Raw genomic sequence first — 24,953 nt, 5'->3', positions numbered from 1 at the left:
AGCTTTCCCCCTGATTCCCCTTGACTCCAGTTTTGCTCGGGCTCCTTGATATCACACACGGTCAAATGTTGCCTTGATGCCAAAGGCAGTCACTTTTACTTCATCTCTGGTGTTCAGCTCTTTTGTCCATGTTTGAACCAAGGCCTTAATAAGGTCAGGAGTTGAGTGGCCCCAGCAGAATCAACAGCAGTCATCAGACACTGTTCTAACTGCTAATATGTAATGAACATAAAGTTTACCAGGTGCTTGCACAATGAATTAACTTACTTAAAAAAAAAATGAATCAAACATTGTCATCAATTGCAATTCCATCAAACTGATTGGATATGGCAGGTTTCCCTCCCCTATTTGGGGAAAAAAATCATGCACTTCCCAGTCCAATGAGGGGATTTCACCCCTCAACAGTGAGCAGATATGAATGAGAGCAGAAATTATTTTGATCTTCTGTGTACCTCACCCCCCCACTGAACACAGATTTAAAGCTGTTCTCCAACCTCTTCCCACCACCCCTTCATGATCAAAGATATCAAACAACAAGCTGAACTCCACAATGTGACAACAACCTCACCATGTTGAGGACTGACAGATGCAATGACCAATGACCACCACCGCACACCCACCCCCCCACTTTGGCAGACAATGCAATCCCCCATACCTTTGAATACTTTCTCCATACCCGGTTATACTGCACAAAGATTGGTACAGCAAGTTCATGCAATCTCAAGAATTATTGAGTGCAATCATCAACAAGAGCTTGGATGGGGTGTGTTGTGAGTGGAATGGTAATTTATGAGGAACAGAAAGCAGAGCTCCATGAAACCACCTCAGTTAGTGAAGGGAAGGGGAAGCTAGGCAATGGCTCCATCGCTGCAGAGCTGGAGCAATTCAAGGGGAAATGCTAGCCATAAACATAATACCATTTGATGACTTGTATTTAAGCGTATGATTCTAAATGCTGCCAGAAACTTTGGATACCACCAAGATAATAATGAGTGATTCACCAGAATATGAGAATGGATTTGTAAATGTGTCATAAACGACAAATTTATGTAATGGTGGAATTTTGATGACTTCAGCTATGTAGATTGCACATCTTATTAAACTTTAACTAAATAGCAATCTTAAATTGGAATTTACTTCCAGATATTCATTATCATATACTGTAATGTAATCAAGTGCTTCAGGTGAGTAACTGTTAGAGTGAGGCTTGAGCATTTAAATGTGCTTGGAACTTTGGAATTCAGTCAGACTTTTTAATTAAAACAATGGGCCAGTTTTTCTGGGTGGTGGGGTTTCCCACTCCGCCACCCGAAGAGTCGGCTTGCAATGCCGAGGAGCGTTAATTAGCTTCTGTTCCTAACTCGGTGAAAGTCTGGTGTCTAATTGTTTGACAGCTCTGTAGTCCCAGCAGTGCCAGTGACAGCAGTGGCCAGGACCATGACTACAAGCCACTTAAGAGCATCAGTTGGGGCTAGGGTGGGCGGGCACCCTAGACCTCTCTCTCCCCCTCCCCATCTAAAATTGCGGACAGGTTGGGAGGGCAGCGGGAAGGCCACCTCTGAATTTTAAGCCCCCCCCTCCAGCCCCGAACCTGCAAACCTTCCAGTGAGGAACCATAAAATTCTGCCCAAGGTTAATTTTGTTTCCCTTCCTTCCCATAGCATGCTGCACATTGCACATTACATTGCAGTGCCGATTATTAGCTGCAGGGCTGTGCCATTTCTCTTCGCTACTGAGCTTCGGGTCACAAATTCTTATTTCCTCCTTCCCCTGAACTAGAAACAGACTGACGTTTGTATCAGAAACTTGTTCAGCAGAGACTTGGGCCATAAATATACACACTGGCCTGCTGGTTGCAACCTTTTTAACTTCATGCAGTTTGCTGTTTTGTACGATATGCTTGGTGTGGAATATTAAGTTCTATTTAAATTATCTATATAAAATTTTAATTATGAATAGTTTTAACCTTTTTAAATCAACCAACTCTGTTTTATGGCCTTTTAGCAGAAATCCAGAAGATGTTAACAATTTTCAAGTAAGCATTATAAAAGTTCACTTCTTAGGTTTCTGTAGACAAGTGTGGATCCCAAACAAAATCTGCTAATTTGCTTAGAGATGATTTAAGGTTTGCTAATCTGGGTATGGAAATAGTCTTTGTTCAGTCAACCAATCTTTAGAAGCAATTTATCAGGTAAACAATTATTTATTATATTGGTGTGAATGACATAACCAGCTGTAATCTGCTACTGTATTGATAAATAGACTAAATTGAAATAATCACAGCTTGTAGAATATCTGCTCTGCATCACCAGGACAACTCTGTGCCAACAAAGATGTCAAGTAAGCTCTGAGCTGGGATGACTGAATATCTCTGAGGTTGATGTAGTCAAGTTCAAACAAAGAGCTGGAATAAACCCCTGGGATCAGTTGCTTTTAAAGATGCAGTCTTATATAGCTTAATTGTTAGTCCCACCACCAGTGTGCTTTTTTTTTCAAATGATTACTGCTTGGAGAACTGCTATTGCCAATGAAATGTTGGAGGGTGGTAGTTGATGTTCGAGTTTATCACAGGGCATGTGTAGTTTGGAACCAAACCAATTTGAGTGGACCTTGGCCAGGACCTGCTAATTATTTCCGCAAGGAAATGTCTTTCTTTGCCTTCCTGAATAGATGTGCTTTGGGGTATGATGGTTCAGTTATTGTCAGCTTTGAGCTGATAGAATGGTATAAAACTATACTGTTCAATTGAACAACTGGAAATGATTGAAATGTTGTCAGTGAAAGTGAAGGGGAGAGAGAAATCTCATTACTGTCCTCAAGTATGTTTTCCAGCAAGTGTTACTGGCTCATGTTAAAGTGCTTTTTATTTTATTTCCAAACTTGGGATATTGAAACAAATGATACTGCCTTTACCAACGCTCTGGTTCAGAATAGGAACTGTGAATTGCAAAAGGAACCTTAATCTCCTATTGGGGTGAACTTGAAACAGGGTTGCTCAAGTAATGACTGATATATTATTAAAGTATTATTGTGTTTTTCAGTGCAAATTCAGATCATGCACCAGGAAATAAATAGGGAAAAACTGGAAATTCTGGAAATGTTAAAAGGTGATGGGAATTTTTAAATCAAACAAAATGGAAACTCACTGCAACTTGATAAAATTTTCAGATGCTGTTAAACAAACATAAGCAATAGAATTCAAAAAGGCTGCTAAAATTTACTCAAGGAATTGGACAGATTATATATTGGGCAGAACAGATAAAGTTTAGTGCAGTGTAGTGTGAAACGCTGCAGAAGGGATGAAAAAAATTGAACACACACTCGATGAACTCAATGAAAGGTGAAGTTGGAACAAAAATTTAAACCCTTAGTGTATTCAACCACTGTTGAGCACATTCAACATAGTCAATGGAGCGCTGAACTACAGAACCGAAATAGTTGAATACAAGTTTCATGAAGTCATTATAAGCCATTGTCTGACCGTGCCTTGAACACTGCCTGGTTCTGGCTGCTGAGAAACAAGGGAGACATTGTGAAGAACAGCCACAAAGCTTATCTCTCGTATGTAAGGTCTGAGTTATGAGCATAAATGTTTGAAACCTAGTTTTTTCAGCCTAGGAAGGAGAAATCTGAGATGAGAGTAAGTGGGAATGTAGTTTGTGAGCATTGGCAGAGATGATTCAAAGATTCTGTTTTTGTTTTGGAAAATGTAAGTAGAATTAAATCTGCTGAACAGTTTTTGCCTTGCAAAGCTGCTATTATCATCGTCTGAGAATTAGATTGTGTTACGATGCTATGCCCCCTTTATTTTTGAAAATATGATTTTTTAACTGACTGGAAATTTTTCAATTTGAAATGAGGCAGAACAAACTATTTAAAATGCAAGGCCAGCTTCCAAGGTGAAGTTGAAAAACAAAGCACTCCTCGGGGATTACGAAGAGAGACATTTCCTATAATTCAGGGATACATTGAAACTTGTCACTGTATAAGGAAGAGGCATTAAAATGCAATGCACTGGACATTAGAACAATGGCTGCCACAGAAAGACCCACCCAAAACTCCTTGGAAATACACAATGGGTGAAGTATATCAGAGTAAGACTGCCAGCCATGAGAGTGTTATGGTAAGGAGAGAGGCAAACTGAACTTCTTTATCCTCCTCCATCTGTTGGTAAGCAGATGTGTTTTTGAATTATTTTAAAAGTAGACTATGGTGTGTTTCACCAAGCCCTCAGTTTATGTGGTCCAATTTTATAGGTAACACGCAGAAAACTCTCTTTATGATTAACTCAGAAGGTTGGTTCATTTCACATTCAAACCCACGGTTGGGGCATGGGATTGTTTGCAACCACGCACACACAGTAAGGGGGCTAGAAGAGAGGGAGCTTTTACAACTATGGATAACAATAGTAAAAGAACCAGAGAAATTAATATTACTTCACGTGATTTCCAGAGCCTGTAAATTCAAAGGCCAGAGGGTGTTTCTTTCATAGAAACATAGAAACCAGGAGCAGAAGTAGGCCATTCGGCCCTTCGAGCCTGCTCTGCCATTCATTATGATCATGGCTGATCATCCAACTCAATAGCCTGCTCCCGCTTTCTCCCCATACCCTTTGATCCCTTTCACCCCAAGACCTATATCTAACTCCTTCTTGAAAGCATACTTGTATGGCGGAGTTCAGTCCAGATGAGTTCCTGGTTGGAGACAGCAACACGAAAATCCTTGAAAAGAACAATGCAGCACGGTGGGATTTCTATGCTTAGGCCGCTTAGCCAGCACTTATTAGAGACTTCTAAAATCAAACAGGCTTCAAGGAGTTGAGACACAATGACCAGCTGCTTGGTCAGCTGGGAGCCTGCTGTAGGTCTATTCAATTACTTCGTAATTCAGCAGGCTGAAGGTCTCTCAGTTCTCAAAGGAATATAGAGACTTCAAAATGGTCATTTAAGTCATGTGACCTTGTTTTGCCACAATGATTTCAAAAGGGATGTTTATCTGGTGTCTGGGACTGGTTTTGGTTTCAGGACTGATAATGTCCCAGCCATTAGCTTTTGAAAGAGTTACCAGCCATGTTAATAATCTTATTTCAGCAAGCTAAATTGGTACAGAAGGTAAAGTCACACGGGATCAAAGGTGGGCTGGCAAGATGGATACAAAATTGGCTTGGTCATAGAAGACAGAGGGTAGCAGTGGAGGGGTGCTTTTCTGAATGGAGAGTTGTGATTAGTGGAGTTCCGCAGGGATCAGTGCTGGGACCTTTGCTGTTTGTAGTATACATAAATGATTTGGAGGAAAATGTAACTGGGCTAATTACTAAGTTTGCAGATGACACTAAGGTTGGAGGAGTTGCAAATAGTGAAGAGGATTGTTAAAGGAGGCAATGGGATATAGATTGGTTGGAGACTTGGGCGGAGAAATGACAGATGGAGTTTAATCCGGACAAATGTGAGGTAATGCATTTTGGAAGGTCTAATACAGGCAGGAATTATACAGTAAATGGAAGAACCCTTAAGTGCATTGACGGGCAGAGGGATCTGGTTGTACAGGTCCACAGGTCACTGAAAGTGGCAACGCAGGTGGATAAGGTAGTCAGGAAGGCATTTGGCATGCTTGCCTTCATTAGCAGGGGTATTGAGTATAAAAGCTGGGAAGTCATGCTGCAGCTGTATAGAACCTTGTTTAGGCCACACTTGGAATATTGCATGCAATTCTGGTTGCCACATTACCAAAAGGATATGGAGGCATTGGAGAGGGTGCAGAGGAGGTTTACTAGGATGCTGCCTAGTCTGGAGGTTATTAGCTATGAGGAGAGGTTGGAGAAACTTGGATTGTTTTCACTAGAGTGACAGAGATTAAGGGGTGACTTGATAGAAGTTTACAAAATTATGAGTGGCATGGACAGAATAGATAGAAGCTTTTTCACAGGGTGGAAGAGCCAATTACTAGGGGACATAGATTTAAGGTGAGAGGAGAAAACTATAGAGGAGATGTGCAGGACAAGTTTTTTACGCAGAGGGTAGTGAGTGTCTGGAATTCGCTGCCAGAGGAGGTGGTGGAAGCAGGTACGATAGTGGTGTTTAAGAGGCAGCTTGACAAATAGTTGAATAGGATGGGAATAGAGGGAAAGGGACCCCGGAAGTGCAAAATGTTTTAGTTGATGGGAAATGTGATCGGCACAGGCTTGGAGGGCCGAAGGGCCTGTTCCTGTGCTGTACTTTTCTTTGTTCTTCTCAGCCATTCTCTGGGCAGACCCTCTGACTCTGCTAGAGGGGAACGCTTATCAAGATGCAAATTATGTCCATTGTCTCCTCAATGATCTTCTTTTGAGATGGATTTAACAGACCCAGGTATGAGATGGGTCTGTTAACAACTCTGCAAGAATAACGAGTTTCGATCTGCGAGTTTTCTGGTTTTGTTATTATAATGCCATTATAATTGGGTGTGAGATCCCACAATGATGAGAGGAGGTTTTTTTTGTTCTTTTAACTCCGGCTGGAAGCTTCCAGAACAAAGTGCCAATCCTGTGGTCATATGGCTTGTAGCAGCCATCTTGTTGGGTTCAGTAGAAAGTCCATCTTAAATATAGCAAAAAGAATAAAGTCTGAGGTAAACAGTTTGGATTTCTTTCATTTTCTATTGATATAACAACAGAGATTTTGCAAGAAAGTTTTCAGCAAATGAAACAGACTGAAAGCTGGGCTCTCTCCTCTTCTCTGTTGGAAGAAGTGTAATACCCGGTTCAGAAGTGAACTTTACAAGAAATCTACCAGCAAGCTGAGGCCTCAATTTTTTTTTATTCATTCACGGAATGTGGGTGTCGCTGGCTAAGCCAACATTTATTGCCATCCCTAATTGCCCTTGTTCAGAGCGCATATTTTAAGAGTTTACCACATTGCTGTGGGCCTGGAGTCACATGTAGTCCAGAGCAGGTAAGGAGGCAGACTTCTTTCCCTAAAGGACATTAGAGCATCTTCTAAATCTGACCGCATCCAATCCAAATCGGCCACAATATTTAAAAATCTACATCTCAAGGACAATCAAAGCTGTAAATTCTTTTGACTCTTTTATTGGACGCTAACTTCCCTGACACCTTTGCATGTGACATGGCGTATTTATTATTTTTTCCTCGGGTTTAGTGGTTAATAAATTTTCTTTTGTTTTGACTCAAGAAACCTTGTTTGATTGGCTCCTTATTGCTCTCAGATTAAATAGTTAAATACATTTGGATTGAGAAAAGGCATATCTTCGTGACAAAGAAACCTAAACCTTTGTTGTGACCAACAGAGGAGGTTGAACAGAGGGGAGCCAGTTCACCCTTTCTCACCTGGTCATAACAATTGTGATGCAGCAAATGCTCATTAGTGTACTTTGACCTTACACAAAATGACTTGTATTAACCAGTTCAAGCAAGTTCATAAGTTTTTTTGAATTATCCTGGACTTCTGATTTGTTGACGTGATGCCTTGCCAATGTGGTAGACAAATCTCTCGAAAGTCAAGATGGCCATTTCAGAAGTAATTTCAGCATTGAAATTAGTGAATATAACATGATTAATACTGTACTTGGTGAATGTATGTTCTGGCAAAAAACAACGTGCTTATAAATTTCTCTCTAGAGCTCACAATGTAATTCTGTTCTATTAGAAAACCTGACGGCTGAAGCTGTTGGAATACAAGAAGACATTAAGTTTGATTTAATGGCTGACTCAAGTGTTAATTGATTAAGTTATATTTTAACAGAGTAGGCTACAAATAATCTCTGTCTTGTATAACTTGCATCCATCTTCATTTAGCTGTGTATAAATATTTGAGTGTTATGCCGAAAGTTTTTTTTGGAGACTTGAAGACCTATGAGAAATTGAAGAGATTCATATTAACGAATAGCCCATTTATACTTGACAGCATATTAAGTTTCTGTTAAATTGATATGGAAGAATGAAAGCAGGACAGTACTGCCAGCTGGTACTGGGTTGAAGCCTCAGTGCACGTCAAGGGAAATTCCACTTAAAATTTTTTAATCCCCTCTTCCATTAGTTATTTTTCTCTTTTTCTTTTAGCCTCTATTTAGCTGTCAGTAGCTAATACTGCAATTTATCAGCTTGCTCGATCTTTTCACAGTGCTATCCTCGGCCCAATTTAAGAGATGTGCAGAAGTGAGCCAGGATGATGTAACATCAATAGCTTTCACTTCCTTTTCCCTTGTGAAGAAGTACATTGTCTTTGCTCACCATGAAATGCCATTTAAAGCAGCTCAAAGTCCTATTTTAGTTAATTCTCGGAAGCAGAATTTTACTATCTGTTATGAATGGACAGTTTGTCCATGGCACCCAATGAAACAAAATACTATATCACTAAAGTTTAAGTAACATTATTGAAATTTTGGAGGCTACATTCAGATGGACTCTAGGATGATATAATTTGGCAATTTTTAACCCTGAAAGAACCACTTCCTTATTGCACTTATTTATTTCTGTGCTAAATTATTCATATATTTGAGTGCACCATAAAGATATAATACTTTAAGGTTCAGATCATATTCATAAATCACTAGAACTTCAATCTCATGAGCCAGGATTTCCCGGTCAGAAAGCGGGGGGTGGGGCTCGCTCGCTGATGCGGGATGATGTCGGGCGAAACTCCCAACATCACCTCGCCTCATTTCAATTTTCAAGTCAGTGGTGGCTCAGTCACGCTGTGCACCAGCCGACTTGTCAATGGCCTATTGAGGCCATTGACAAAGTAATTAGTGGACCTGCCCATCCAACCTTAAGGTTGGCGGGCAGGCCGGGAGCCCTGGTGGGCTTCAGAAAAAACATGAAACCTCATCCACGGGCGGGATGATGCTTCATGTCGGTTTTTAAAAATTTAATAAAAGTATAACTAAAAGTGATGGACATGTCCCAACTTATGTGACAGTTTCACATGAGGGGAGATGTCAGTGAAATTTCTTTTTTCTGTTTTTAATATTTTTTAATGTGGAGCCGATCTCTCTGAGGCAGCACTTAGCCTCAGGGAGATGAGTGCGCTCTTTCACATGTATGCGCAAAAGAGCGCACTTTCGGCTCAGGGAAATCCCCCACACCCCCACCTCCTGCACCGTGAGCGCACTGCACTTCCTTGCAGATGTCACGCTGGGCGGGCCTTAATTGACCCGCCCATGTAGAATGGTGTCACGCCTCCAATCGGGGGCAAGCCTCCATGCGCCTGCTCCTGAATCACACCCCCCCTCCCTCCCGCAGTGGGGGGAAAATTCTGTCCATGATTAATATTATCTGTACTGCACATGTATTGCCGCATTCTAATACATGTGTACTCTTCTTACTGAAGAACATCAAGTCCAGAGTTTGAAAAAGACTCAGCAAGACCCCTCCATCCAGAATCTATATATCATTAGTCTATTGTGCATTCATACATATCTTCACCCCCATAAGTATTTGTTTCCCAACTTTAAGGACCCCCATTTCCTGCTTCCTCCAGCTTTCTCTTAAAAATCATGGTGCACGTTCATAAGTGCCTTGACTTGTAACTGTCTCCTTTTGGGGCAGGTTCTTGTTGCTGTTAATCTAGCTGATGCTCACAATGTGTACTGAGCTCTCCATAGTGCAGTGCAATGAAGTATAATAGGCTGAACCACCAGGCATTTGTGATGAAATATAGTTTAACCTTAGCATTTGTGGAACTTATGAAGCATTGTTAAATATCAGTTTGACTCCCAAACCTTAATGCGGCGTCCACAAAGTTGCCAGCAATGCAATAAGAATAGAATCGGTTTGAGCAATTGAAAATCACCATTGTCCAAGCTCAAATATTAAATATAACTTTAGAAATTTGATGCTTTTAATTGCAAAACCTTTCAAGGAGCATACGACTCTGATGAGTGCTTCACCCAGCGAAACTGGAAATAAAAATGGAAGTCTTTTCTCTGAGTACTTACTCTCTAATTTTGCAATTAATCGCAGCTTTGTAGACACTATAATTGAAATGCAGAATTGGAAAAGAAACTTCTACCCAGCACAATGATGGCCATCTGGAGATGGATTCATTGTTGTGTTATTATGCCTATTATGGCACTGTGTGGAGGCTGTAACTCTTTCGAGTACAAACCTGTTTCCATCTGTTTCAGATGAAGTTACATTGTTTCATAGTTTGCCATTGTGAGATTTGAACTCTTGATCTTGGGGTTACAAATCCAGTACCATAACCACTTGGCTATTTAGGCTGTATTCACAGTGGTTTAAGTAGAAGCTTAACTCCCCTCCAATTCTTCTGTTGCCCTTCCTAAATTATATCCTTTTTTGTATTTTAGATTAAATGATTAGTTTTGATTATCATTCTCTTGGGTTAAGTTTGGAATTTGTAGGAACATTTCAGAGTTCCACAGTAATACTGATGAAGATGTTATGGTTTTGTTTTTACAGACAAGAGATGATTTCCTGGGCCAAGTTGATGTACCTCTTAACCACTTACCGGTGAGTTGCTGATTAGAGAGGAAAAAAGTTAAGAAACATGTATCTGCTGAACAAAGAAAGATGCTTAACTACCCTATTCAACCACATATCAAATTCCAATGTGCATACCCCCTTTTTTCATGTTATTAAAGTTATTGAGAAACCCAAGTGAAAAACCAAGATCTATTGGACATGAAGCCATCACAATTGAAATGAGTAAAAGATAAGATGTGATAAGTTGACAAATAATAATTGAATAATATGAAGCTTGACTTTAAAAATTTCCGGTTAGTAGAAGAAAAGGAAAATGGAGCCAATTAAGGTGGTTAGGTTTCTTGGAATAGAACACAATGTGAAGAATTTAATTGCGCCCGCCACCTGTCAGAGCAGGAATGATGATAGTGTTGGGTACGGTGGAGGGAGTTGGGGCCATGAGAATTGGGCTGGGCTACCTGGCATCAGGAAAACTGTCCCTAATTAAGTTGGGGGCGGGCACAAGAAGACCGTGGGTGGGGTTTCAATTTGGCTCATTAATGAGTTACTTGATACCAATTATATCTTAGCTCACTGGAGTTCAGTAGCAGCCCAGGCATTTAACAGGACTCGCATGCCTCCCAAAGGTCATCCAGGAAACCCTGTGGGGTGGGGTCCTTCATTAACAGGCACTCAGTGCCTGATCGAGGGACCCGGCATTGGGAAGATGGGGGTGCTGAAAACCACCCCCTGCCCTAGCCTCCAGCGCCCCTGCTCCCCCATCCCACCCCACTCACCTGTGTCCAGGAATCCAATGGCAATCCACTGGGCTGGGCCTCAGAACATTACCAGCAGCCTCCACTGCTCCCGGTGGCACTGTCAGCATGGAGCGCTGCCACCCTCTGTTCAGCAGCTCATGGGGGTGGGATTTCAGTCCCGCTGGGGCCTTGATTGTGTGGAAGGCCCAATACTGGCTAGTTAAGTGCCTGAGGGCACTGAAATAGTGTTGGGTCTTCCCCAGGGACACAGTGGTGTTCTCCAACCAGTTTGGGGTGTAGACCCCCATCGTTAAAACTAAATCACAGATGATTTGATAATCCTTGGGTTAATTATTGGATGCAAGGAGGTGGGAAATTGTGAAGGATTCTGCACTAGGAGGCTAGTGGGAACAAGAGACAAAAATTCCGATTCACCACTTTAGTAGCAATAAAAGAGTTGAATGAAGGGTTTGATAAAATATTCAAACAAATAATGTAATAAGGAAAAATTTAAGGGTGGAATGATTAAAGGGAAGAAGGAATAGTTGGGTGCTCGAGACAGAGAACTCCTTTTGAAGATACACACTGTGACAAACTTTCAATTTTGATAAATTCCTTAAAATCAAATGTGTTATTGCATTTTAAGACCTCAAATAATAGCATTTCCATTGGTTGATGTGCCTTGTAAATAAGAAAATGTTTGGTGTTATTGACTAATTGTGATGTTTTGTCATCTTGCCATGTCAATTTGCACCAACTAAAATTAGAATTCTAGCAAGCAAATTATTTGTTAATCTTTTATTCTCACACTATAGTGTTTGAATATTGAAGTATAAAAACCAGTTGACAAATGAGCCAACACCAATTGGCACAAGGTAATCACTTTATATAAATGGGACCATTGTTACATATCTCATCATTTATTTCCAACTGTGGCTAGTGCAGGGCAGCTTTTAAGCCCATCTTGGAAAGCTCTTGTCAATTGGGAGCTCTGGCTGCATGTGGCTTTTTTTTCCCCAACCTTGGTTTTTGTTTTCAACTGTCAGCTACTTTGCTGGTAGAATGCCTCTTTGATTTGCTGACTGTTAATGTAATATTTTATTTGGTCCAAAAGATGAACAGGAACACGCACTTGGCAGTTTTAACATTGATTTTAGCACAGAAAGAATGGTAGTATTCCTAAATATAAAAACTGCAACAAAAACAAATTGCTGGACATCTGCAGCAAGGATTTAATAATCCTTCTGCTAGGTACCTTGAATATGGCTTTCCTTTCCTCCCTTTTTTTCTTCCTTTGGTCCCCCTGCTTCAAGAGGCAGTCTGGGATAAATTGCACAGCCTGGATAATTGGGTACTACTGAATCATTTTGGAAACATTCTTGCATATAAGTGAAAGATGAATGCTTGCAACTTCCTACCATGGCATGGATGAGATAGGGACAATGGCACCTGGGCCTCCAATGCAACACATTTGTTGCATTATAATCTAGTTCCTTGCACTACTTGTGCAAACCAGTGGGCTTCAAGTAGTGTAATGATGGAGCAGGACATGTTTGATTTCTTATACTGAAAAAACTTACTCAAGTTTGTTTTAAGATTTGCACCAATTGAAATGCTTCTTGCCATTTCATAAAAGTGGCCCAATTGCTGCTATTACATTGCTCAAAAATGCCACGGTTAGATGTTGGCATATATATGTTCATATTAGATGAAAAGTGTTCCAGTGTTTGACATTTTAAAGTAAATGAATAATAATGTACATGATAACAATAACTTGTATTTATATAGCATCTTTAACATAGTGAAACGTCCTGAGGTGTTTCAAGGAAGCATTATAAACAATATTTGACACCAAGCCACATAAGGAGATATCAGGACAGGTGACCAAAAGCTCGGTCAAAGTGTAGGCTTTAAGAGGTGTCTTAAAAGGTGGCAAATTGGAGTGCTTTATGAAGTGAATTACATGGCCCAGGGCTTTTGCAGCTGAAGGCACAGTCACCACTGGGAGAGCAATTCAAATCAGGGATGTTCAAGAGGCTAGAATTAGAGGAGCACCGATACCTTGGAGCATTATAGATAAAAGCAAAATACTGCAGTTGCTGGAAATCTGAAACAAAAACACAAAATGCTGGAAAAATTCAGCAGGTCTAATAGCATCTGTGGAGAAAAAAAAAACAGTTAACATCTCAAGTCCTTATGACTCCTCTTCAGAGCAAAAGAGAAGTATAATGAAATTTATACTGTTTAAGGGGTTGGAGCAGGTGAAGCTGGATAGAAAGCCAGTGATAGGTGGAGGCAAAGGAGAGATTGCCAGAGATGTCATGGACAAAAGGACAAAGGGGTGTTAATGATACTGATACTGGCTAAAGGAGATGCCAGTGGTGGCATTAAGGTCGGAGAGCAGAATGTGATAATGGCAGGACAAGGGTAAGCACTCTGGAAAGAACAACATGAACAAGTGACAGGTGACCTTGGTGGGGGTGGGGTGGGTGGGGGGAGGGAACGGTGGTGGGAAAAAAGATTGAAAATGGGATAAAATAATGAATGAAAATGAATTTAAATAAAAATAAGGAGATAAAAATAAAAATACTTTAGAACATTATACAGCTGAAGGAGATAGAGGTGAGGTTACTGAAGGATTTGAAATCAAGCATGAGAATTTTAAAAGGAAAACAATGTTTAAGCTGTGGCCAACATAGGTCAATGAGCACAGGAGTGAGAGCTGACTGAATAAAGTGCAAGTTAAGACATGAGCTGCAGAGCTTTGGATGTACTGAAGTTTACAAAGGGTGGATTGTAGAAGCAAGCCAGGAATGGGTTGAAAATGTCAACACTAGAGATCACAAAAGCTTCGATGAGGATTTCAGCAGAAGAGCTGAGGCAGGGGCAGTGTCTGATGATCTTATGGATACAGTTACAGATACAGGTGGTGTTAGTGATAGCACAATATGAGAGTGGTAGCTCATCTGAGGGTCAAATATGATACCAAGATTGTGAACAATGCAGTTCAGTCTCAAAGTTGCCAGGAAAGAGGAGTTGGTAGCTAAGTGTTACAAATTCACAGACTAGAGTGTGTCTAGTGTAATGTCTTCATTGAACTGAATGTATCATGGCTACTCCCAGACACACTCATGGTAGAGGTCACATGACTATGGCAAGCCAGGTAGGACACTAAGTAATGATTATATTTCAAAACCCAAACATCCATCTTTCCATAACGAACTACAGACAAATTTGCATGCACTGTCATATGTAACTGTGTGTTGCCAAGTTATCCACTACACCACAACTTTTCTCATGAGTTAACAACCATTTGTTATTCTCATTAATCTCTGCAAATACATTGCATACATAGTCGTTAAATCATGTAGATTTCTTAATGGTGTGCATGTGTGTTGCCATTGGCTGTTCATCTGGATGATGTTCCTTCTCCAAGGAAGAAGGTTGTGGTTGTTAGAGGTCAGTCATCTCAGCTCCAGGACATCACTGCAGGAGATCCTCAGGGTAGCGTCCTCGGCCCAACCATCTTCAGCTGTTTCATCAATGACCTTCCTTCCGTCATAAGGTCAGAAGTGGGGATGTTCACTGATGATTGCACAAGAGATAACCCAACCATTGCTCCTTGATGTTCAATGGCATTACCTTCGCTAAATCCACCACTATCAACATCCTGGGGGTTACCATTGACCAGAAAATGAACTGAACTAGCCATATAAATACTGTGGCTGCAAGAGCAGGTCAGAGGCTAGGAATCATGTGACAAGTAACTCTCCTCCTGACTCCCAAAGCCTTTCCACCATCTACAAGGTATAAGTCAGGAGTGATGGAATACTCCCCACTTGCCTGGATGAATGCAGCTCCTACAACACTCAAGAAGCTGGACACTATCCAGGACAAAGCAGCCAGCTTGATTCGCACCACATCCACAAACATTCACTCCCTCCACCACCGACGCACAGTCGCAGCAGTGTGCACCACCTACAAGAAGCACTGCAGGAATTCACCAAGGCCCCTTAGACATCACCTTCCAAACTCACGACCAGTACCATCTAGAAGGACAAGGACAGCAGATAGATGGGAACACCACCACCTCGAAGTTCCCCTCCAAGCCACTCACTATCCTGACTTGGAAATATATCGCCATTGCTTCACTGTCGCTGGGTCCAAATCCTGGAACTCCCTCCAAAACATCACTATAGGTGTACCTAACCACATGGACTGCAGCGATTCAAGAAGGCAGCTCACCACCACCTTCTCAAGGGCAACTCGGGATGGGCAATAAATGCTGGCCCAGCATCCTGTGAATGAATAAAAATAAAACCATGCTGCTAATCCAGTCTATAGGCGTGGTCACTTCTGTGATTAGTCCCTTCTTTTCTAGCTCTTCTGTCTTGTTTTTTAGGTTTGACTTGAGGGCAGCTGGAACTCTTCTCGGCAGATGTTGAATTAGTCTTACACTCTCGTCTACTTCTGGATGATGTTCTCAGGTAGACATCCCAATCCTGTAAACTAATCTTTGTGCTCCTCTAGGATCTGTTCGGCAGTCACTGGTTTTGCGTGTTGTGACACATTGTAAATCTCTGTTGGCACATCTTGGGTCACCAGTCCAATCTTTGGACTTGCCCCAGCTGCGATGAGTAGCTATTGCATATCATCTATGATCTGAGCTCCAGCTCTTCATTCTTGCCATTGTCTTGAACTATCAGAGTAATTTGTCCTCTTGGTTTGAGTATCGTGCCATCATATCACCCCAACCTTACTTTCGAGGGCTTCATTTTTGGACCACCATGCTGAGCTACTTTGCACAGGTCTGTGAAGGTCAGGATGTTGCATGACACACCAGTGTCTATCTGACACTTCTTGCTCACTACTATCTTACTATCCCTCTACAGTCAGCATTGTAACAGTTACAAACCATTTATCACATACAGATTTGATGGAACCAACCTATTATATGGCTTAGACTCTTCAGTTGATATCTCTCCAGTGCCCCCTCTTTAGGCGTGCTTTGTGTCTTTCTAGCCAAACATTTGTGTGCAAAATGATTTGGCTTCTGGCACTGCTTTCCCCACAATGGAGAATCCTGCATTTCCTTTGAATGATGTTCTCTGCAGTATTTGCACCCTGCCTTTTGTCCACGATTGTTCTGCTCTTTCGGCCTGGAGAGTACCTCAGCATAATGTATCTCCTGGTCTGTTGTGTCATACATGTGCTCTAACTGACTTTTTTTACAACCTCCAAGTTTCTGTACATATCTATCACTTTCTTGAGAGTAAGTTTGTCTTCTCTCAGTAGACTTGCTCCCACTGTCATATCTCTTATGCCGAAGAAAATTAGATCTTTAATGAGATCATCTTTTGGTTGTCGGAATTTGCATGATTCAGCAAACTGCATTACCGCAGTGACATACTGATCAATGGATTATTGTTCACCTTGAGCCCTAATGTTGAATACATAGCGTTCAGAAGTTACATTCACTTGGGGTTCAAAGCATGCCTTCAAGGCTTTCAGAAATCTCTGCTGTCTGCTTTTTCTGCTCTTTGGATAGATTTAGGGTGGAATATAATTTGGAGCAGTCCCACCCCAGCAGTGTTAAAACTGTTGCTACTCGTATCGACTCCGGCTTGTTAATTAAATCTATTGCAATTTCGTAGTTTTGCCATTGTAGGTGGAAAAATTGCCAGTTCTGCTATCTCCTTTTATTTCAACAAGAGCTGGGAGTGGAAAATTTACAGCCATTTTTGTCCCACCTGTATTTTACTTGCAGCCTTCAGCTTGTGTTAGCTTTTCCTTCTTTGTGTTTTCTTTCATGCAGCTTTTAGCAGGTTGGAACATTTCAATGTTCCTCTCTCAGCAGCTGTGACTTCTCTTCCAGCTTTTTAAAAATTAATCTCGGCTCCACTCCTGACACCATATTATGAGTTCACAGACTACAATGTGTCTAGTGCAGTGCCTTTATTGAACTGAATGTATTGTGGCTGCCCCCAGACTTCCCACATGGTAGGGGTCACATGACCATGGCAAGCCAAGTAGGACAGTTAATGATTGCATTTCGTATCCCAAATACTCGGGCACAGAATTTGTGGTGAGGACTGAAAACAATGACTGTGTCTTCCTAATATTTAGATGGAGAAAATTTCTGCTCCTACAGCACTGGCTGTCGGACAAGCCATCTGACAATTTGGAGACATTGGTGGAGCTAAGGATTGTGGTGGTGCTGAGGTAGGTTTTAACTCATGTAAAACCTAGGCGGATTTAATGAACAACAATCATCAGCAATTAAAATCTCCATGTTTTTCTCATCTGTAGTTGAGTACCCATTAGCAGTGTTCTGAGTGCAAGTTGAGTACCATAATTGTAGTGCTGAGACTCTACAGTGTCACAGCCATGGCATCCTTAGTACAGTTGGCAATTACAGTACTGAGCCTGTACACAGAACAGGAGTTGAATAACAGACAAGTCCCACCTTTAACTTCCAGATGTCCAAGTTTATTTTATGTTCTATGGGTGACCCCTCCTCCCAATCCCCACCCACAAGTTCTAACTATCCCATCTCGTTAACCACACTATCAACTTTCATGTTGACCTTTTCTGTAATAATCTTAAATATTTTGATAGGAGCCCATTTATGTCTCCAGTAACTTCTACATCCATGACAGAAAATAGCCCAACACAACTATTTAAACAGTTCACACCACCAGAATGTTCTGAGATTGAACATGGAGGCTGTTTGCAGAGTGCAGAGTATCCTTCAAGCTTGCATGATTAAATCAAAATGATCATGAAAGGAATTTATTTGACTTGTTTTTTTTTTTGTTTTTACAATTCACTGTGTTGCAGCATGTTCTCAGTGCAAGTTACAAACAAGTAAGTCACGATGAGATCATTACAAATGCTTTGGCTGCCAAACTGATCCTATTGCAGTTCCAGCAAATTCCTCTGCCAAATTCAAATTAATGAGTAAGCACAGCACTATTTTAATGATTACCCTTGTCTGATATAGGGATTATGGATTTTAGGGAGGGGGGGGGGGGTTTGGGGTTGCTCATCTATGCACATTGCCCTGCAAAAAGAACAATCTGCATTAATACCAGCACCTTTAACATAGCAAAATGTCCCAAGTTGTTTCACAGGAGGGTTATGAAACAAAATTTGACAATGAACCACAACAATGCATTATGAAGGCAGGTCAGGTGTGTTTAAAGGAGGAAGAAAGAGATAGAGACAGAGAGGTTTACAAAGGGTTCAGGGCCTTGGTAAGCTGCCAATGAGGCAACAGTTAGAATCAGGGAAACACAGTTTAGAATTGAAGGGGCACAGAGATCTCCGAGAGTTGCAGAAGTGAAGAAATTACAGAGAAGGTGGGGAGGGGTAAGGCTATGGAGCAATTTGAAAACAAGGATGAGAATTTTAAAATTCAGGTGTTGCTGGACTGGAAACCAATATAAGTTAGTAACAAAAGAGTGATGAGTGAAGGCATGAGTTGGGATGTGAGAAGCAGAGTTTTGAACGAAAGGTGGGAGGCCAGTCAGAAGAACATTGAAATAAGAGGTGAGAAAGCCATGGGTGATGGTTTCATCAGCAGATGAGCTGAGATGGGGGAAGAGAGGGGCAATGCTACAGACAAGGCAGCCATTGGCAGACATTGTGTGGGGAGGATAAATGCCTGTGAGTCTACCTTGGGGGTCACGTTCAATATCAAGGTGGTCTGGTTCAGTTGCCAATCAGGAGGAGGAATGGACTTGACCGAATCATGAGAAATAGGAGCAGGAGGCTGCCATTCAGCCGCTCAAGCCTGCTCCACCATGCAATAAGATCATGGCTGATCTGACTGTGGCCTGAACTCCACTTTCCTGCCTGACCTCATTACTCTTGAGTCCTTTGTCAATCAAAAATCTGTCTAACTCAGCCCTAAATATCTTCAATGACCCAGCCCCTATTGCTGTATGGGGAAGAGAATTCCAAACATGAATGACTCTTTCAGAGAAGAAATCCCTTTCCATCCCCCTCTTAAATGGGAGACGTGTTATTTTTATAATGTGCCCCCCCAGTTCTTGATTCCCCCATGAAGGGAAACATCCTTTCAAGCTCCCTCAGAATCTTACATGTTTCAATAAGATCAGTTCTGATTCTTCTTAATTCCAGTGAGTATTGGCCCAGCCTCATAAGACAAGTCCTTCACCCCAGAAATCAACCTTGTGAACTTTTTCTGAACTGCATCCAAAGCAAGTATATCTCTCATTAACTAAGGAGACCAAAACTGTACACAGTACTCTAGGTGTGGTCTCACCAATGCTCTCTACAGCTGTAGCAAAACTTCCCATACTTCATCCACCTTGCAGGAAAGGCCAACCTTCCCAATCACATGGTGTACCTGTATGCTAGCCTTATGTGATTTACATACCAGGGCACCCAGATCCCTCTGTACCACAGATTTCTGCAGTCCCTCTCCATTGAAATAATATTCTGCTTTTCTATTCTTCATGCCAAGTGGCCAACCTCACATTTTTCCACATGATGCTCCATCTGCCAATTTTTTGCCTATTCATTTAACCTATCTATATCCCTATCCCCTTGCAGACTCTCGATATCCTCGTCACAACTTGCTTTCCTACTTATCTTTGTATCATCAGCAAATTTGGCTACAACGCAGTCGGCCCCTTCATTCATGTCATTAATATAAATCGTAAATAGCTGAGGCCCCAGCATTGTAATTGGTGGATTGCCACAGGGATCAATTTGCCAACCTGTAAATGACCCATTTATCCCACCCTCTGTCTCCTATTAGTTAAGGTCCAAGGGACTTGTCAGCCTTTAGTCTCATTAACTTTCCCAGCACTTTTTCTCCAGTAAAGGCAGAATCACAGAATTTTAATGGCACAGAAGGAGGCCATTCGGCCCATCATCTCTGCACTTACTCTCTAAATGAGCATTATGACCTAGTGCCATTGCCTTGCCTTTTCCCCATAGCTTTGCACCTTGTTTCTAATGAAATAATCATCTAATGCCCTCTTGAATGCCTCAATTGAATCTGCCTCCACTACACTTACAGGCAGTGCAATCCAGACCCAAACCACTTGTTGTGTGAAAAAGGTTTTTCTCATGTTAGATTTGCTTCTTTTGCAAATCACTTTAAATCTGTGCCATCTCATTCCTGATCCTTTTTTGAGTGGGAACAGCTTCTCCCTATCTACTCTGTCCAGCCCCCTCCTGATTTTGAAGATCCCTATCAAATCTCCTTTCAGCCTTCTTCTGTCCAAGTAGAACAGTCGCAACCTCTCCAACCTATCCTCATAGCCAAAGTTCCTCATTCCTGGAACCATTCTTATAAACCTCTTCTGCATTTTCTCCAATGTGTTCACATCTTTCCTCTAATGTGGCACCCAGAACTTTACACAATATTCCAGCTGAGATCTATTCCAGCTGAGTCTCTTACATAAATTCAGCATAACCTCCTTGCTTTTGTACTCTATGTCCCTATTAATAAATCCCAGGATCCTATATGCTTTATTAACTGCTCTCTCCACCTGTCCCGCTATCTTCAATGATCTATGCACATATACACCCAAGCCTTTCTGCTTCTGCACCCCCTTCGAAATTTTACCCCTTATTTTATATTGTCTGTCCAATTTCTTCCTACCAAAATGCATCACCTCACACTTCTCTGCAATGAACTTCATCTACCACCAATCTGCCCACTCCACCAACTTGTCTATGTCCTCTTGAAGTTCCACACCATACTCCTCACAGTTCACAACACTCCCAAGCTTCCTATCACCCTATTTTCACAGTCCACTTTAGCCAACTCTGTCTCCATATCCTCGTAATTGCCTTTATTTAAGTTTAAAACAATGGGTCAGAACTTCCGGGGATAGCCAGTCACAGTCGGATTGCCACTCCGCTCCTTTTTACTTACACCGGAGTGCAGAGGCACACTTCTCTCTGACCTTCTGACTAGGGCCTCCTCCAAAAAGTACAGTATAGTGGGTTTTTGAGTCCTTCATTTGAGTGTAGTAGAGTCGAATGAAAGGAAGCCACATCCCTGTTTTTATGGCAGGTAAGTTTAAAGGTCCTAGCCACTTTGAGAAACCAGAGAGTAGTTAAGTGGGAAGGAGGGGGCTGGGGGGGATCATCAGGTGGTTAATCGAGGGGACAAGTGGTCAGTCAAGGGGTATAGGATGGAGGTTCAGTTGGTCATTTTGGGGGTGGTGGTAATCACGAGGCCAGGAAGGTAGTCAGTTGTTGGAAGTAGTCTGAGAGGTTGGGAGTGTTGTCGGGGGTGTTGATGATAGTTGGGGGGGCTTTGTTTGGGAGGTCAAGAGGTTTAGTTGCGGGGAGTGGCAAGTAGTCTTTGGGGGGCGGGGTGGGGTTGAGGCTATTAGGGGGCCGGGGTAGTACTATAGTTACCCAGGAGTTAGAAGTGGTTTTAATTCTTCTAAATTTTTCTGGGCAACTATTCTGTTACAAGACAATCTGCACCATCTAAAGTCTCCGATTTAAATTGGAGACTATCGGATGGTTCCCAGTGCAGGGTAATTGCCTTTTGGAAGTTTGAACCTCCTGGGAAATTCCCGTGGAGCCCTTGCTTGGGGACTTCCAAGGTTGCAGCCCCCAGCGCATCTTCTGGGGTACGTCCCAGGTCTGATATCCCGGAGATCGGAAGTTATGGGCCAATAGTTTTCAGACCCACATTTTCTACCCTCAAACTGAATGTGACATCCTATCATGATGTGATCACTCTTGCCTAGAGGATCCTTTATTATGAGGTTATTAACTAACCTCGAGTCTTTACATATTACCAGGCCTAAAACATCCTGTTCCCTGGTTGATTCAGAGTGCATTGTTCTAAGAAACTGTCCCAAATGCACTCAACGAACTCATTCTCTAGGCTACCTTTGCCAATTTGATTTGTCCAATATTTATGAGGATTAAAATCGCCCATGATTATTGCAGTATCTTAATTACACCCCCCATTATTTCTTGATTTATACTCTGTCCTACATTGTAGCTATGTAAGGGGGCCTATAAACTACTCTCACCAGTGACTTCTTTCCTTTGCTATTTCTTATCTCCCCCAAACTGATTCTACATCTCTATCTTCCAGACCAATATCATTTCTCACTACTGCACTGAGCTCATCCTTTATTAATAAAGCTACTTCACCTCCTTTTCCTTTTTTTCTGTCCTTCAATAATGTCAAATACCTTTGAATATTCAGTTCCCAGTCTTGCTGTCCTTGAAACTGCTTCTGTGTCATGGCTATCATAGAAACTAGGAGCTGGAGTAGGCCATTCGACCCTTCAAGCCTTCTCTACCATTCATTATGATCATGACTGATCATCCAACTCAATAGCATGCTGCCGCTTTCTCCCCATACCTTTTGATCCCTTTCACCCCAAGAGCTATATCTAACTCCTTGAAAGCATACAATATTTTGGTCTCAACTACATTCTGTGGTAACAAATTCCTCATCTCTGTCCTAAATGGTCTACCCCATATCCTCAGACTGTGACCCCTGGTTCTGGACTCCCCCACCATTGGGACCATCTTTCCTGCATCTACCCTGTCTAACCCTGTTAGAATTTTATAGGTTACTATGAGATCCCTCCTCATTCTTCTGAACTCCAGCGAATATAATCCTAATCGACTCAATCTCTCCTCATGTGTCAGTCCCGCCATTCCAAGAATCAGTTGGGTAAACCTTCGCTGCACTCCCTCTATAGCAAGTACATCCTTCCTCAGGTAAAGAGACCAAAACTGCACAAAGTATTCCAGGTGTGGTCTCACCAAGGCCCTGTACAATTGCAACAAGACATCCCTGTTCCTGTACTCGAATCCTCTGGCTATGAAGGCCAACATACTATTGCCTTCTTTACCTGCACCTGCATGCTTACCTTCAGCGACTGGTGTACAAGGACACCCAGGTCTTGTTGCACATTCTGCTCTCTCAATTCATAGCCATTCAAATAATCTGCCTTCCTGTTTTTGCTACCAAGGCGGATAACCTCACTTTTCTCCACATTATACTGCATCTGCCATGCATTTGTCCACTCAGCTTGTCCAAATCACACTGAAGCATCTCTGTATCCTCGTCACAGCTCACCCTCCCACCCAGCTCTGTGTCATCTGCAAATTTGGAGATATTACATTTAATTCCCTCATCTAAATCATTAATATACATTGTGAATAACTGGGATCCCAGGACCGATCCCTCCGGTACCCCACTAGTCACTGCCTGCCATTTGGAAAAAGACCCATTTATTCCTACTCTTTATTTCTTGTCTGCCAACCAGTTTTCTATCCATCTCAATACACTACCCCCAATCCCATGTGCTTTAATTTTACACGCCAATCTCTAATGTGTGACTTTGTCGAAAGCCTTCTGAAAGTCCAAGTAAACCACATCCACTGGCTCCCCCTCATCAACTTCACTAGTTACATCCTTGAAAAATTCCAGTAGATTTGTCAAGCATGATTCCCCTTTCATAAATCCATGCTGACTCTGTCCGATTCTGCCACTGTTTTCCAAGTGCTCAGCTATTATATCTTTTATAATGGACTCCAGAATTTTCCCCACTACTGACATCAGACTGACTGGTCTATAATTCCCTGTTTTCTCTCTGCCTCCCTTTTTAAATAGTGGGGTTACATTAGCTATCCTCCGATCTGTAGGAACTGTTCCAGAGTCTATAGAATCTCGGAAGATGACCACCAATTCATCCATTATTTCTAGGGCCACTTCCTTAAGTACTCTAGGATGTGGATTATCAGGCCCCGGGGATTTATCGGCCTTCAATCCCATCAATTTCCCCAATACCATTTCCCTACTAATACTGATTCCTTTCAGTTCCTCCCTCTCACTAAGCCCTGTGTTCCCAATATTTCTGGTATGTTATTAGTGTCCTCCTTTGTGAAGACGGAACCAAAGTATGTATTTAGTTGGTCAGCCATTTCTTTGTTCCCCATTATAATTTCCCTGTTTCTGACTGTAAGGGACCTACATTTGTCTTCACATACCAATAAAAACTTCTACAGTCAGTTTTTATGTTCCTTGCACGCTTACTTCGTACTCTATTTTCCCCTCCTTAATCAATCCCTTGGTCCTCCTTTGCTGAATTCTAAACTGCTCCTAAGGCTCAGTTCTGTTGTTTTTTTCTGGCCAATTTGTATGCCTCTTCCTTGCATCTAATACTACCTCTAATTTCCCTTGTAAGCCACGGTTTAGCCATCTTACCTGTTTTACTTTTGCGCCATTCGTACCATATTTATTTTGATTTGTGCTTTCGCTTCATCCACCTTGTTACAAGTGCCATGTCCATTCAGATAGAGTTTTTAATTCTGTCTTTTACCATTTTCCCTACTCTGACCTTGTTTGCTGAGGCACTCTTATGTTTGTAAACTCTGTTACTTTCTGTCACGTTCTGATTATCATTAGCCATATCGCTATTCTGAACTATTATCTTGTTCTTTCTCTTTAACTTCCCAAATCTCCACTCAGGTGAACCCTCCCCCCACTATTTAGTTTTGCCAGGACATTGGTCCAAGTGTGGTTCAGGTGAAGATTGTCCCAACAATACAGCTCCCTTTTTCCCCAGTGCCATGAATCGAAACATATTTCTCCCACATCAATCCTTGAGCCATGAATTCCACTCTCTGATCTTATTTGCCCTATGCCAATTTGCTTATGGCTCAGGTAGGAATCCAGTGATTATTTTCTTTGTGTTTCTGATTTTTAATTTTGCCTTGAACTGCTCTCACTCCCTCAGCAGAACCTC

The 24,953-nt window shown here is 41.8% G+C and overlaps 1 protein-coding gene across 5 annotated transcripts in view; it reads left to right on the top strand.

Moving 5' to 3' along the window:
* Positions 1-24,953, top strand: part of nedd4l (NEDD4 like E3 ubiquitin protein ligase) — a 441,756-nt gene that overhangs the window by 276,727 nt on the left and 140,076 nt on the right. For 4 of the 5 annotated variants that reach the window (XM_041209743.1, XM_041209653.1, XM_041209560.1 and 1 more), the window contains one exon: positions 10,418-10,468. In XM_041209743.1, coding sequence (XP_041065677.1) covers positions 10,418-10,468 — 51 coding nt within the window. Of the gene's footprint in view, positions 1-10,417; positions 10,469-12,014; positions 12,054-24,953 lie in introns of those variants that run through there. The other variant, XM_041209828.1, reaches the window with a different exon arrangement.

Source organism: Carcharodon carcharias, chromosome 1, assembly GCF_017639515.1.
Source record: "Carcharodon carcharias isolate sCarCar2 chromosome 1, sCarCar2.pri, whole genome shotgun sequence".
In the NCBI taxonomy this organism is placed as follows: domain Eukaryota; kingdom Metazoa; phylum Chordata; class Chondrichthyes; order Lamniformes; family Lamnidae; genus Carcharodon; species Carcharodon carcharias.
Note: the sequence above shows the minus strand (reverse complement) of the source record. Positions and strands in the feature narration are given on the sequence as shown.